This window comes from Aethalodelphis obliquidens, unplaced genomic scaffold, assembly GCF_003676395.1.
Source record: "Aethalodelphis obliquidens isolate GAN/ISIS:26980383/991018 unplaced genomic scaffold, ASM367639v1 scaffold48, whole genome shotgun sequence".
NCBI lineage: Eukaryota > Metazoa > Chordata > Mammalia > Artiodactyla > Delphinidae > Aethalodelphis > Aethalodelphis obliquidens.
The window spans coordinates 2,059,849-2,073,221 of NW_020837992.1; the positions used below are offsets into that span (position 1 = coordinate 2,059,849).

The window sequence follows — 13,373 nt, forward strand, 5'->3', positions numbered from 1 at the left end:
TGGAATAAGAGGTGGTGAGTGACCCTTGGAAGCACTGATCCCGGGGTGCCCAACTCTAAATGATTCTGTGCCCCACCCCCCATCAGACTGGGAGGTCCCCAAGGGCAGGGGCTGTTTCCCCAGCAGACAGCACTCGCTGAGGGCAGAGATAAAGTCGCATCTTCCCTCTAGGTCTCCCCTCAGCCCCAGTTCAGAGCACAGGGGCTCTCAGGACAGGGTCTACGGATCCCCAGCAGCGCGTTGAGGTCCTACCCAGAGTTGCTCCATTAGCCCAGCACCCCCGGTTTCCTCAAACTCCCCATTCCTAGGTTTGTCCTACCGCTGGCTCCTCAACGAGTTCCCCAACTTCATCCCTACGGATGGGCGTCACTTCGTGTCCCAGACCACAGGGAACCTGTACATTGCCCGGACCAATGCCTCAGACTTGGGCAACTACTCCTGCCTGGCCACAAGCCACATGGATTTCTCCACCAAGAGCGTCTTCAGCAAGTTTGCTCAGCTCAACCTGGCTGCGGAAGGTCAGGGTCAGCGGGCAAGGCGAGGAGGAGGGAGCTGAAGGGGTCAAGGGGCGTTGGGAAAGGGGGTCTTCCCTTTGAAGTTGTGAAGAGCAGCTCAAAGGGCACAGGGTCTGGGGCTGGACCCCAGGGTCTTCCTGCTACATGGCCTCAGACCCTTGCTGCATGCCCCCAAGGGGAAAGGGAGGCAAGAAAGTGTGGGCTCTGAGTTGTGCTGAGATCCTAAGCACAGGAGCACCTGATCTGGATCTGATGTGTGAACCCTCTCTCCCCAGACACCAGGCTCTTTGCCCCCAGCATCAAGGCCCGGTTCCCAGCAGAGACCTATGCGCTGGTGGGGCAGCAGGTCACCCTGGAGTGCTTCGCCTTCGGGAAGTGAGTGGTGGGGGAGGGAGGAGACAGGCCAGGGCACAGCCTCTCAGAGCCCCTCAGGGAGAAGGCAAGCAGGGCCGGCTCTCAGTCATCTCGGTGCCTTCGCAGGGTCTAGCAGAGTGCCGGACCCACAGTGGGTAGCAACCGCCACTCGCTGAGCACTAACTCTCTGGGGGAGACATCTTCCCAGCAACGTGCATGATAGGCTCAGGCAGCTTATACAACACCCCAGGCTGGGGGCAGGTAGCACGGTGCGTGGACCCCAACCCAGCCTGCCTCGTTCAACTACTAGCTCTGTCACTTGCTGGCTGGGAGACCTTGGGTAAACCACTTAACCTCTCTGTGCCTCAGTTTCCCTATTTGTACATGGTGATAATAATAGTACCTACCTCATGGGGTTGTTATGAGGATTGAATGAACTAATATATATACAGTGCTTAGAATAGCATCTGGTATTTAGTAAGTATTCCATGGATGCTAACAGTTATCTCTTAAAATAGAAAATGTATAATAGAACTCTTACTCTCTCAGAAAAAGGACTCACTGGAACAGGGCTAAGCAAATAGCAGGTACTCAATAAATGTTTGTAGAATGAATGAAAGAATGTGATTTGTGCATGGGTCCCCTCCTCCCTCACATATCTCCTGTGGTTACCCAAGATGCCCCCTGCTTTGTGGAAAGCTATTGGGCTTCCAGAAAATCCATATTTAAAACACATGAAGGGTAATGCGTTACCTTGTAAGACTCACCGATACCTCAGTCCATTTTAGTACACAGATTACTAACAACTTAATCCCCTTTGAAAAGTAGAGGCAAGGCCCTGTTTGGGAGAGGAGGAAGGGGACCCATAAAGAACCAGGTTGCAGGCCGCTGCTGAGGAGGGCAGGCCCAGAAGAGGCCAGGGCAGGGTGGGGTCAGGCAGGGAGGGCAAGTCAGCTTCAGGGAACAGACCACCTGTGCTCTGAGCCTCCCTGGGAGAGGCCCCTCCTCCTCTCCTGGCTGCTCTCCCTCTGTCTCTTCCCGGCCCTCCTCCCCGTCGTCCCCACCTGCCCAGCATCTCAGGGGGACCTGGATTGGGGGAGGAGTTGCAGGCACAAGGAAGTCTGCCTAGCTCAGCCCACCCCCTCTGGCTTTGTCTCCCCTGCCAGCCCCGTCCCCAGGATCAAGTGGCGCAAAGTGGATGGCTCCTTGTCCCCACAGTGGGCCACAGCCGAGCCCACCCTGCAGATCCCCAGCGTAGGCTTTGAGGACGAAGGCACCTACGAGTGTGAGGCGGAGAACTCCAAGGGCCGCGACACCGTCCAGGGCCGCATCATCGTGCAGGGTACAGAGCCGGACACCCTCGCCGCCTGCCTTCCCCTGTCCTTGAGGAAGCCGACCCAGGAGTCAGGGAGGAGATTAGGCAGCCCCTTGCTGAAACTTTCCTGCCCACGGGGTGCACTGGGTATGGGACCAGACGAGGCTGGTGCTGTGGTCAGCTCAGAGCTTCAGTCAAGGTTGCAGAAAGCACATGGAAAGCATTAGAATGACTTAAGTCGCTAAAAGAGTTACTGGCAGTGCCAGTTGTCTTGAACCTGCTTCTCCCCACCCCGGAATGCGGCTGGCGCCCTCTGCTGTCTGGCGCAGGAGCTGCAGCCCTGCAAATCCAGTCCAGTTAATTCGCGGAGCTCCTCCCAGCTCCTCCCCAGCCCCTCCCCAGCCTTGCTCTCCCTTGCTCCCCGCAGCTCAGCCCGAGTGGCTCAAGGTGATCTCAGACATGGAGGCTGACATCGGTTCAAACCTGCACTGGGAATGCGCAGCCGCCGGCAAGCCCCGGCCCACAGTGCGCTGGCTTCGGGATGGGGATCCTCTGACCTCCCAGGTAGGAGACCTGGGGCTTCCTTCCACACACCCAGCACACCTTCCTCTGCTCACCTGGTTCCCTCACCCTCCAGATCTCCTCCCCTTCCGCACACTGGCAACCTTTCTGGGCCAATTAGGGTTCCACAGCGTAGTTCTAGGTGCTTCTCTCCATCCCAGAGTCACATGGCCTCAGGCTGGTCAACTGGATAGAGTCTGGAGGGTCCAGGGACCTGAGTTCAGGCCCAACTCAGCCACAAAAGCACTATGTGGTCCTGAGTGTGTCACCTGCCCTTCTGGCTTCCGGGTGCAGACGTGTGGGGAGGCCAGGGGAATCTGTGCGTCCTGGGATTCCAGGTGGCCCTGGATAGGACTGGGCATACAGGCGCCCCCTCCAGGCAGCCCAGTCTCCACTGCATCCACCCCATAAGCCCCCACCCAGTGGTCCTGATCTTCTGCACAGGCCCGGGTAGAAGTGCTGGCCGGAGACTTGCGATTCTCCAAGCTGAGCCTGGAGGACTCAGGCATGTACCAGTGTGTGGCGGAGAACAAGCACGGCACCATCTACGCCAGTGCCGAGCTGGCCGTGCAAGGTAAGGGGCCCAGGGAGAGAGGACATCCCCGGGGACACCCAGGTGGGGGGCGTTAGGGGTTGTGAGTTGCAGCATTTCTAAATGCACATGCTCACCTGGCAGTTTTCCTTAGTTTTCCAACAGCTTCTGAGTAGAACTCAGGGATTTAAGACAGGAGATGAGACACTAGATGGAGCTCCCAGAGGACAGGGTCTCTGGCTTGACCCGCGTCTGACGTGGAAAAGGAAATGTCTGCCGCCATGAAAAAAAAGTGGCAAAAGTCACTGAAAGCCAAATCAGCTAGATTTGGGTTTAATGCAGCCCCTTTGCCTGTGTGACCTTCGGCAAGTTATTAATCTCTTTGTGTTTCAGTTTCTTGAATAATAAAATGTGGGCAATAATAGCCCAGCCCTCATCCAGCTGCTGTGGGGATGAAAGGAGATGATAGAGCTAAAGCATAAGGAACCTGCCCATCACATAACAGGTGCCCAGTAAATGTCAGCTAGTCCAGTATCCTTAGATGTGTGACTTAAGCTTGTAGTCTGTTTCCTCATCTGTAAAATGGACAGAACGGTACCTACCTCATCCAGTTGTAGTGAGGCTTAACTAAGACTCATTCATTCATTCAACCAATATTTCTTCAACACCTCCTAAGAAGTGAACACGAAAAATAAGGTCTCTGCCTTCAAGTATCTTACAATCCAGTGGAGAGAGGGGGGCAAATAAACACAAAATCAAACAATTAAATAAGATAATTTCAGACAGCCATAAAAAATACAGTAAAGAAAATCCCGCAGAGTGCTGTGGGTAAGGTGGGCCAGTTAGAGGGGATGGTCAGGGAAGACCTCTCTGAAGAAGTTGCATTTGGGATGTGAACCAACCATGTGAAGATCTGGGGGCTTTCCAAGCGAAATGTATAGTAAGTGCAAAGGTCCTGAGGCAGGAAAAATCATGTCATCTTCACGGAACCAAAAAAAGAAGAGGAAAAAAATGGCCCAGGTGATAGAGCACAATAAGTGAGGGAAGGAATGGAGCAAGATGTGATCTGAGAGGTAGGGACTCCTTTGTGAGCCCTTGGGAGGCATTGGACTTCATTCTGAGTGTCTGTTTTGTGTTTTTAAAATGATATTCCTGGCAGCTGGGTGGAGAAGAGATTGTAGAAAGAAAATGCAAAATCAGGAAGGCCAACCAGCAGAGATCTGGTGGCAGTGGGGGTGATGAGAAGGGGCTGGATCCTGGCTATTTTGGAAGTGGTGCTGCTAGGGGGTCACTCGTGGATTGGCCACAGAGGGAACATAAAATGTTTAACATGTAGCCAGGTGACATCTGACGCCAGGGCAACGAGTGCTGGTTCGATTCCCTGCGTGACTGTGGGGCGCTCCCCCTTCCTTCCAGCACTTGCCCCTGACTTTAGGCTGAATCCTGTAAGGCGTCTGATCCCCGCAGCCCGAGGGGGAGAGATCGTTATCCCCTGTCAGCCCAGGGCAGCTCCGAAGGCCGTGGTGCTCTGGAGCAAAGGCACTGAGATTTTGGTCAACAGCAGCAGGTACCAGCCCCACCCCACCTGAGCAATTCCTGCTCACCCTCTCTCTCCCTGGAGGTGAGTCCCCTTCCCGTGACTACAGTGTGTCACTGGGTTGGCCAGATCTGCTCTGTCCTTGCCGCAGAGTGACTGTAACTCCGGATGGCACCTTGATCATAAGAAACATCAGTCGGTCAGATGAAGGCAAATATACCTGCTTTGCTGAGAATTTCATGGGCAAAGCCAACAGCACGGGCATCCTGTCTGTGCGAGGTAAGGACCATGGTTTGGCTGAGGTTGGTGACTCAGCCACCATGGGGTGCCGTCCCTCCTCGCCATTGGGCTCTTGTGTTCCCATGTTCCTCCTAGTTTGTTTGTTTGTTTGTTTTGTGGTACACGGGCCTCTCACTGTTGTGGCCTCTCCCGTTGCGGAGCACAGGCTCCGGACGAGCAGGCTCAGCAGCCGTGGCTCACGGGCCTAGCCACTCCGTGGCATGTGGGATCTTCCCGGACCGGGGCACGAACCCGTGTCCCCTGCATCGGCAGGCGGACTCTCAACCACTGTGCCACCAGGGAAGCCCCTAGTATGGTTTTGAGGCTACCCCAGGATTCGGTTTCTCTTGGGACTGCCCCCAAACACCGCCATCCGGGATATGCTCCTGCCTCCCTCCCACGCACTCGCGGGGCTGCTGGGAGGTCAGGATGCTGTTGGCCATGCTGCCTGTTCTCTTTCCTGGGGCTCAAGACAGAGCCTCTCTCCCTGCCCTGCCGCCCCTGCCTGGGCCTACTTCCTCCCCTTCCACTCAGGGGCCCTTTGTCTTGGTAGATGCAACCAAGATCACTCTAGCCCCCTCCAGTGCCGACATCAACTTGGGAGATAACCTGACCCTGCAGTGCCACGCCTCCCATGACCCCACCATGGACCTCACCTTCATCTGGACCCTGGATGACTTCCCCATCGATTTCGACAAGCCTGGGGGTCACTACCGAAGGGCCAGTGTGGTAAGGCCTGAGGCCAGAGAACCCAGGGCTCTTCTCTCCTTCTGGGCAGACAGGGGACCCACGAGAGCCATCAACACCCCCAAAGCTTTTCCCCTTTCCCCCAGGAATGCCATGATGGCAAGCTCATCCCTGGGTTCGTAAGCACCCTCCCTTAGACGGGCAGTTCCCTGGATTCCACCCGACGTCTATGCATTTAGAAGAGGGTTAGGGTCAAACCTGGAATTTCACACACCGAGCAAGACTCACTCCCCTACTCTTGTTATCCTGCCCCCCAGCGCAGATGATATCATTAACTTGAACCATCACTGACTGTCTTCTGTAAAAAAAATGTCGTTTAATCTCCAGTGGTACCAAGTAGAGACTAGCTGATCCCTCCCACGGAACAGAGAGGAAGAGCGAGGTGCAAGGGGTCTGGGGAAGTAACAGAGCAGGGGACTCTGAGCCCCGCCTCCTGTCCCCTGACTCATGCACTAGCCAGGGCTGCTTCCTCTGACCCGCCCCGCTTCCTGTCCCCCGTGTGCAGAAGGAGACGGTTGGGGATCTGACCATCCTGAACGCCCAGCTGCGCCACGGTGGGAAGTACACATGCATGGCCCAGACGGTGGTGGACAGTGCATCTAAGGAGGCCACAGTCCTGGTCCGAGGTGATGGGTTTCCCACCCCACCCCCACCGTGACACCCTCAGAGGCCAGCTGGGCTATTCTGACCTTCGCTCCCTAACTAACTCCCACCTCTCCCTGAAAGCCGTGGGAAGGGCTCCTAACAAGTCTGTTGAGCTGAACTCATCCCGTGGTTCTTCACAGGTCCTAAATGAATAAAATATTCTTTCTCCAAAGCTAAAATTGTAAAAAAATCCACTCCACCACATCCCAAGACTGGAGAACTTGCTGAGGCCAGAAGTTTCAAAGCCTCATGCTGGGAAATCTATACACATCTCTGTGAGAGAGCCTCTGTGACCCCTCCAGCCTTGGACACATCCTTCCTCCTCAAAACACCCCATCTGCCACTCACTACTGCCCCCATTCCTTGCCCTCTCAACCCGGTGTATGTTTCCTGCGCCCTCTGCTGCTCCCTCTTGGTACTGCACCAGCCCAAGCGAGCCTGAAGGAGGTTGGCTCAAATTTGTTGCTCTGACCTCTTGGTGCAGGTCCGCCAGGTCCCCCAGGAGGCGTGGTTGTGAGAGACATCGGTGACACCACTGTCCAGCTCAGTTGGAGCCGTGGCTTTGACAACCACAGCCCCATTGCCAAGTACACCCTGCAAGCTCGTACTCTACCTGCAGGGAAGTGGAAGCAGGTTCGGACCAGTAAGTGTGAGGCCCCACCCAGGTCAGTACTGATTAGGCCTGGCTGTAGGGGGGCGAGGGGGGGTGCTGGGGGTCAGAGGCCAAGGCTGAGCCTGGAGCTTCGAAGAGGGACAAGTGTAGACCCCCTGCCTGCAGGGAGCTCCCAGGCCATTAGGGAAGATGGTCACACAGGCGGCAGAAGAATGGGGAGAGGGTTGGAGAGGGAGGCACTCAGTCTGCACCCTTGAAGCACTGGCAGGACTATTAATGGGGCAATGAAAACATTCGTGGGGGTGTGGGATGCACACAACATCTTACAAAGGCTCCAAGGCAGGGAGGTCTACGAGTTTCCCAATCATTCCTGAAAAAGGTATTGAACTGTTAATATAGCGGGTACCACCGTGAGAGCTGGGTATAAAAAAGTGATTCATACCCAGTCCCTGCCCTTTCCATCTAGATCAGTAAATGAAGTGCAGAACACTGACTCCCTGGTGCCTTGCAGATCCCGCCAACATCGAGGGCAACGCCGAGACCGCCCAGGTGCTGGGCCTCACGCCCTGGATGGATTATGAGTTCCGGGTCTTAGCCAGCAACATCCTGGGCACTGGGGAGCCCAGTGGGCCCTCCAGCAACATCCGGACCAAGGAAGCAGGTCAGAGCCCTGGGTGAGAAGTAATGTCAGGGCACAGACCCTAGCCCTCCTTAAAGGGAGCCCCAAGCAAGCAGCAATTACATGGAGTTCCAACCCTGCTCACCAGGCTTCGGACTCTAACAAAACAGATGAGAAAGAAACACAAGTCAGAGCAAGGCCGCAACACTGCACAACGTACTGTGCCTTGGGCCACAGCCTGTCAGGGCTGGAAGCCATCCAGTCCAAACCACTCATTTAAAAAACAGGCCAACCTTACAACTGCATGTGAATCTACAATTGTCTCAAAGTAAAGAGTTTAATTTTTAAAAAAATGGAAAAACCATTCCATGTGAAGGAAGGGTCACACTGGCAGAGCCTGGACTTGAACCCAGGACCATGGGGTGATGGGCAGATATCCTCCCTGGAAGTGCACGAGCTGCAGGAATCAGTTAATGAGGAAGGTGTGTGTGTGTGTGTGTGTGTGTGTGTGTGTGTGTGTGTGTGTGTGTGTGTGTGTGTGTGTGTGTGTGTGTTGTGCAGGGCACTAAGTAAGCAGCTGGTGCTCTAAGTCCTTCTTTAGATGGTTTCTTTGGGAGCAGGAAGAATGGACAATCTGCCCACAACCCTCCCTGAAAGGCAGGTAGGTGTCAGAACCTGAGTGGGGAAGGAAGGGAAGAGGTGAAGGGGAAGGCCCAGAATGAGAGCCCTGGGATCCTGAGACCAGCAGCATGGAATCAGGACCTGCCTCCCCTCCATACCCACCCAGGCCTGCCCCACTGAATGTGTAATGAGGGTCTGCCTTTTTGTGTCCATAAACATGGTTTCCTGTGTGCCCCATGCTGACTCTCCAGGCTCTTTCTGGAATCATTCAATATTTTTTACTTGTACCTCTCCTGAGTAAAGAATTCCAGAAGGAGCACTTTCTTTGATTGAACTTCTTGGACAGTCAAAGGGTGAGGAGTGGTCTCCTTCACTGTAGTATCCAGGAGTTGAGCACAAAGACAGCTATGATGCAGAAGAAAGATGACGAGATTTCAAATCAGAAGAGCTGAGTTCAAATTCAAACTGTGACATTTATTAGCTGTGTGACTTCAGGCAAGTCACTTAACTGCTCTGGGCCTCAATCTTTCCACTCTGAAAAGGGTAATATTAATGCCTACCTCACAGGATCAAATGGGTAATGTGTTTAAGTGCCCTTTGCAAATGAGAAGGCCCTAAAGTATCATCAGAACGAAGTGATAAGTGTCCAGTTGCTGGATCATCTACAGAAATATTTTAACCCTCAGCCAAGTTACCCCCTGCCAAGCTTCACGATCTAATTAAATACATTCTTGTTTTAATATCAGCCTTTTGAATACTAGAGACAAGTAGGAAATTAAGTCTGCCATGAAAATAAAAAAATAAAATAATAAAACAACCTGTAACCCAAAAGAAATGTTTTTTGGATTAACTGCAGTTCTGAATTATTTATTCCCCTTAATTTAAAGCAAATTAGAGTTGGTCTCTGCTACTTAGTTTAAACCAACAAGAGGGATCAAGATAATGATCATTTATGGAGTGTATACTATATGTATATGCTAGCCACTGTCTTGTTTAATTTTATTCTTCTTACAGCCTTTGAGAGAAACATTATTATCCTTATCTTACAGACAGGGGAATCAGAGGCTCAGAGAGGTTAAGTAACTCGTCCAGAGAAACTCAGCTAGTAAGTGGCAGAGGTGGAATCTGATCTCAGGTCTGCTTGACTCCAAAGCCCACGTCCAGAGGGACTCTTGAAAGACAAAACCAGGTCCCATTGGAATAGTTTCAGAAGGATAGGTGTTAACTCTTCTCTAAATGTTTGGTAGAACTTACCTGTGAAGCCATCTGGTCCTGGACTTTTGTTTGTTGGGAGTTTTTAAATTACTGATTCAATTTCAGTACTGGTAATTGATCTGTTCATAGTTTCTATTTCTCCCTGGTTCCGGTTCAGTCTTGGGAGATTGTACTTTTCTAAGAATTTGTCCATTTCTTCTAGGTTGTCCATTTTATTGGCGTGTAGCCAGGGTCCACTGGAAGGGTGTCCTTGTCCTAGGATGCTTTTTGGTCTCAGACTCAGAGCTTTTGTTCCCTCACTGCCCATTAACTGTCTGTGTCCCTTGGCCCTGACAGCCCCCTCGGTGGCACCCTCAGGTCTCAGAGGAGGCGGTGGAGCCCCTGGAGAGCTCATTGTCAACTGGACGGTAAGCTGCAAGGACAGAGGCAGGGCTATGCCTCCAGTTCTCTGGGGGGACAAGTTCTACCCCACCCTCACCCCCACCCGCACCTGGTGGGACTCGTCTCAGGAGTTGAGCAGCATGCAGAGAGGACCCAGACAGAGCCACTGCACGGTCCTGACTCCAGAGCAGACAAGGTCCCTCCCCTCCCCTGGTACCCACTGCAGGATGGAACCACCGCAGCCCTGGGGCCACCCCTCTTGGTGAAGGCTGGGTGGGGCTGGAGGACGGGCAGGAAAACGCAGCCGCGGCCCCTCGCCCATGCCACGCTCTTGCCCCTCAGCCCATGTCCCGGGAGTACCAGAACGGAGACGGCTTCGGCTACCTGCTGTCCTTCCGCAGGCAGGGCAGCACTAGCTGGCAGACCGCGCGGGTGCCCGGCGCCGATGCCCAGTACTTCGTCTACAGCAACGAGAGCGTCCGGCCTTACACCCCCTTTGAGGTCAAGATCCGCAGCTACAACCACCGCGGGGTTGGGCCTGAGAGCCTCACTGCGATTGTGTACTCGGCTGAGGAAGGTGGGCCACCCCGGGGCCCATGCGGCATCCCCACCCCAGCAGCGTGTCCACGGGGTGTAGGGTGCGGGAGCGCTCCTCACACCCCTGCTAGGTTCCGCAGGTGGGGTGGAGAGGACACCTGGCTTCTAAGCCACTGGCTTCCTTCCTAGCCCTTGCTACCTCGTCTCCCCTCAGGCCTAGAGGAGGGAGGCTCTCTGGAAAGAGAAGTGGGCCCCGGGGGATGCTCTGCACCCTGCACCCTGGGCTCCATAAAATCCTAAGAGGGGGCAGTCCCAGCTGGCAGCTGCTCTGTAGGGTACAGGGAGTGCCCGGGAACCCAAACCCATTCTGTGTCGGTCTTCAGAACCCAGGGTGGCCCCTACCAAGGTCTGGGCCAAAGGGGTCTCATCCTCAGAGATGAACGTGACCTGGGAACCGGTGCGGCAGGACATGAATGGTATCCTCCTGGGGTATGAGGTGAGCACTGACCTGGGCTGGGAGAGGAAGGGGTCGGGGGGTCAAGGCGCGGGGGCACCTCATGGCTTGCTAGTCCTCCTCCTGGAATCACTCATTCACTAACCAGGCACACAGCACGCAGTCTATGCAGCACCATGGACGCAACCTCAGCTAAGCCCCTCTAGCTGATGCCTGTGGACAGCCTTGAAGTTACTGCTTGGCTCGAGCCGGCACTGGACGCTGTGGGAGCCCAGGGGAGGTGGAGTACGTCCTGGAAGGGGCGTAGCCTGCCCGTTTCATGCCAGAGCCCAGTTAGCCTGGCATCCTCAGGGCTGCAGAGAACAGCATGGCCTCCTCTATGTACCAGCCGCTCATCCTGTCCCTGAGGAACTCTGGGCCCAGCAGTTTCTGACCCAAGACTTGGGCCCACTGGTGACTCCACACTGGGGTACATGCGGGGGTGGATGGAGAGTGAGAAAGCGAGAGGAAGGGAAAGAAGGGCAAGCAGGAAATGTCATTGTCTAAGGGAGAATCATCATACTAGTGATGTTGTCAGTTCCATTCAGGAGAGTCAGCTCTGGGCTTTAGCACAATGGGTTAGGCGAGCCCCACTGAGGAGATAGCTGCAAACTCTGCCATTGATTTGGAAGAATATCTAGAAGGCCTTGGTGTTACGAGGTCTATGACAATGGGTTTGCATTTACTCCGCAGCCCTCATAAGCTTGCTGGAGTGAGGGCTGGGGGACTACTTTGCAAGTACAATGTGCGTTTCATAGCCTTTAACAGAGTCCCCACGGGATTCCTTGAATTAATTAAATGGGGTTGGTTTCAGCAGGCCATCGCTAGGTTGAGTCAGTGCCCACACCCCCGCTCCCTCGTTCAGCCCACGTATTAAGCTCTCTCGTTGGACTGGGCACTCTGCTGGGCACCAAGAAGGGAGCAGCCACTTACACCAACTTGTCCCTGCTTCCTTGGAGCTCATGATCTAGTGTCTAGGTTCTGAGACCCGAGACTGAGTTACAAGCACCAGCAAGGAGCAGGATGCAGGTGTCCAGAGCCAGGGTCAGGGTAGCCCCGAGGTCCTGGGTTTGACTGCTGACCCTAGGGTACCCCTGCCCCCTTCAGATCCGCTACTGGAAAGCCGGGGACAAAGAAGCAGCTGCTGACCGAGTGAGGACAGCAGGGCTAGACACCAGTGCCCTAGTCACCGGCCTACACTACAACACCAAGTACCACGTGACTGTGCGGGCCTACAACCGGGCCGGCACTGGGCCTGCCAGCCCTTCCGCCAATGCCACGACCGTGAAGCCCCGTGAGTCCGTCAGCCTGGGTGGGGGTTGGGCGGTATATTTTGGAGGCGGTGCCTCTAGGATCACTCTTTCCCCGAAAGACAAATGCTCCAGCCCACAAGCCCTGGGCAGGACAGAAACGAGGCAGCACGTCTAATAATAACGAGGGAATGGAATTCATGGCCTCTGAATTGCCTCCCTTTTCTCCAAACTTTGTTGGAGTGTGTTTCTCAGGCAGCGGTGACAGAATGTTCTGGGTCCAACTGCTTTAGGAAGACATCTAGAAAAAGGCTGGCTAAAAGCAAGGGGGTGAGTGGTGGGGAAACATTGGGAAGTCTCCCCAACTCTCTCCCTCCTCTGGCAGCTCCACGGCGACCCCCTGGCAACATCTCCTGGACTTTCTCGAGCTCCAGTCTTAGTATTAAGTGGGACCCTGTGGTCCCGCTCCGAAATGAGTCTGCAGTCACAGGCTATAAGGTAAGGAAGGGATCACCCAGGCATTGAACGCTGAGGAAGAGCTCACTTGTATTTCTGGCAAACACAAGGGAGCTGCAGTTTCTAGCCAGAAGGATCTGAGTTAGATGTAAGCAGAGAGTTTGGGATTGTGAGAGGCGTGAAATCCATGAGCAGTTCTTCAGGGAGCAGGTAGTAGCGACTAGAAGAAAATGGTATGACTGCGGAAAGACAGGGTTCAAGGGGGCAGCAATGGACTGGGTGAAGTCTGGGTCCTTCTGGTCTAAGGAGTCTGCAGAACCAGTTCAGCTGCTTGCAAGCTTTTCTCGTCCCAGTGGGGAGCTTGTTCAAGAGCCTGGACCTGGTCAACAGGAAACGGGAGGGGTGAGGAGGCAGGACCTCGAGGGCCCAGAACCATATGGGCTCCTCCCATTCCTGGGGCTAGGGAAGAGGAGAATCAGTCCTGGTGTAAGGAAACTCTTGCCTGGCTAACCCCCTTCCCACAGATGCTGTACCAGAACGACTTACACCCGACTCCCACGCTCCACCTCACCAGCAAGAATTGGATAGAAATTGCGGTTCCTGAAGACATTGGCCATGCCCTGGTGCAGATTCGGACCACAGGGCCAGGGGGGGACGGGGTCCCGGCAGAAGTCCACATCGTGAGGAATGGAGGTGCTGTCTC

At 54.5% G+C, this 13,373-nt stretch overlaps 1 protein-coding gene across 3 annotated transcripts in view; it reads left to right on the plus strand.

The window, feature by feature from the left end:
- The window catches only part of CNTN2 (contactin 2), a 32,000-nt gene that overhangs the window by 14,041 nt on the left and 4,586 nt on the right, over positions 1–13,373 (plus strand). For all 3 annotated transcript variants that reach the window (XR_003427947.1, XM_027082735.1, XM_027082736.1), the window contains exons 6-22: positions 309–518; positions 791–890; positions 2,036–2,211; positions 2,612–2,748; positions 3,190–3,319; positions 4,694–4,844; positions 4,966–5,093; positions 5,647–5,822; positions 6,346–6,466; positions 6,970–7,128; positions 7,610–7,759; positions 9,890–9,960; positions 10,277–10,511; positions 10,855–10,967; positions 12,072–12,258; positions 12,600–12,712; positions 13,195–13,363. Coding sequence is in view for 2 of the 3 variants with exons in the window: in XM_027082735.1 (XP_026938536.1) it covers positions 309–518; positions 791–890; positions 2,036–2,211; positions 2,612–2,748; positions 3,190–3,319; positions 4,694–4,844; positions 4,966–5,093; positions 5,647–5,822; positions 6,346–6,466; positions 6,970–7,128; positions 7,610–7,759; positions 9,890–9,960; positions 10,277–10,511; positions 10,855–10,967; positions 12,072–12,258; positions 12,600–12,712; positions 13,195–13,363 (2,526 nt within the window). In the remaining variant the exon portion in view is untranslated. The remainder of the gene's footprint in view (positions 1–308; positions 519–790; positions 891–2,035; positions 2,212–2,611; positions 2,749–3,189; positions 3,320–4,693; positions 4,845–4,965; positions 5,094–5,646; positions 5,823–6,345; positions 6,467–6,969; positions 7,129–7,609; positions 7,760–9,889; positions 9,961–10,276; positions 10,512–10,854; positions 10,968–12,071; positions 12,259–12,599; positions 12,713–13,194; positions 13,364–13,373) is intronic.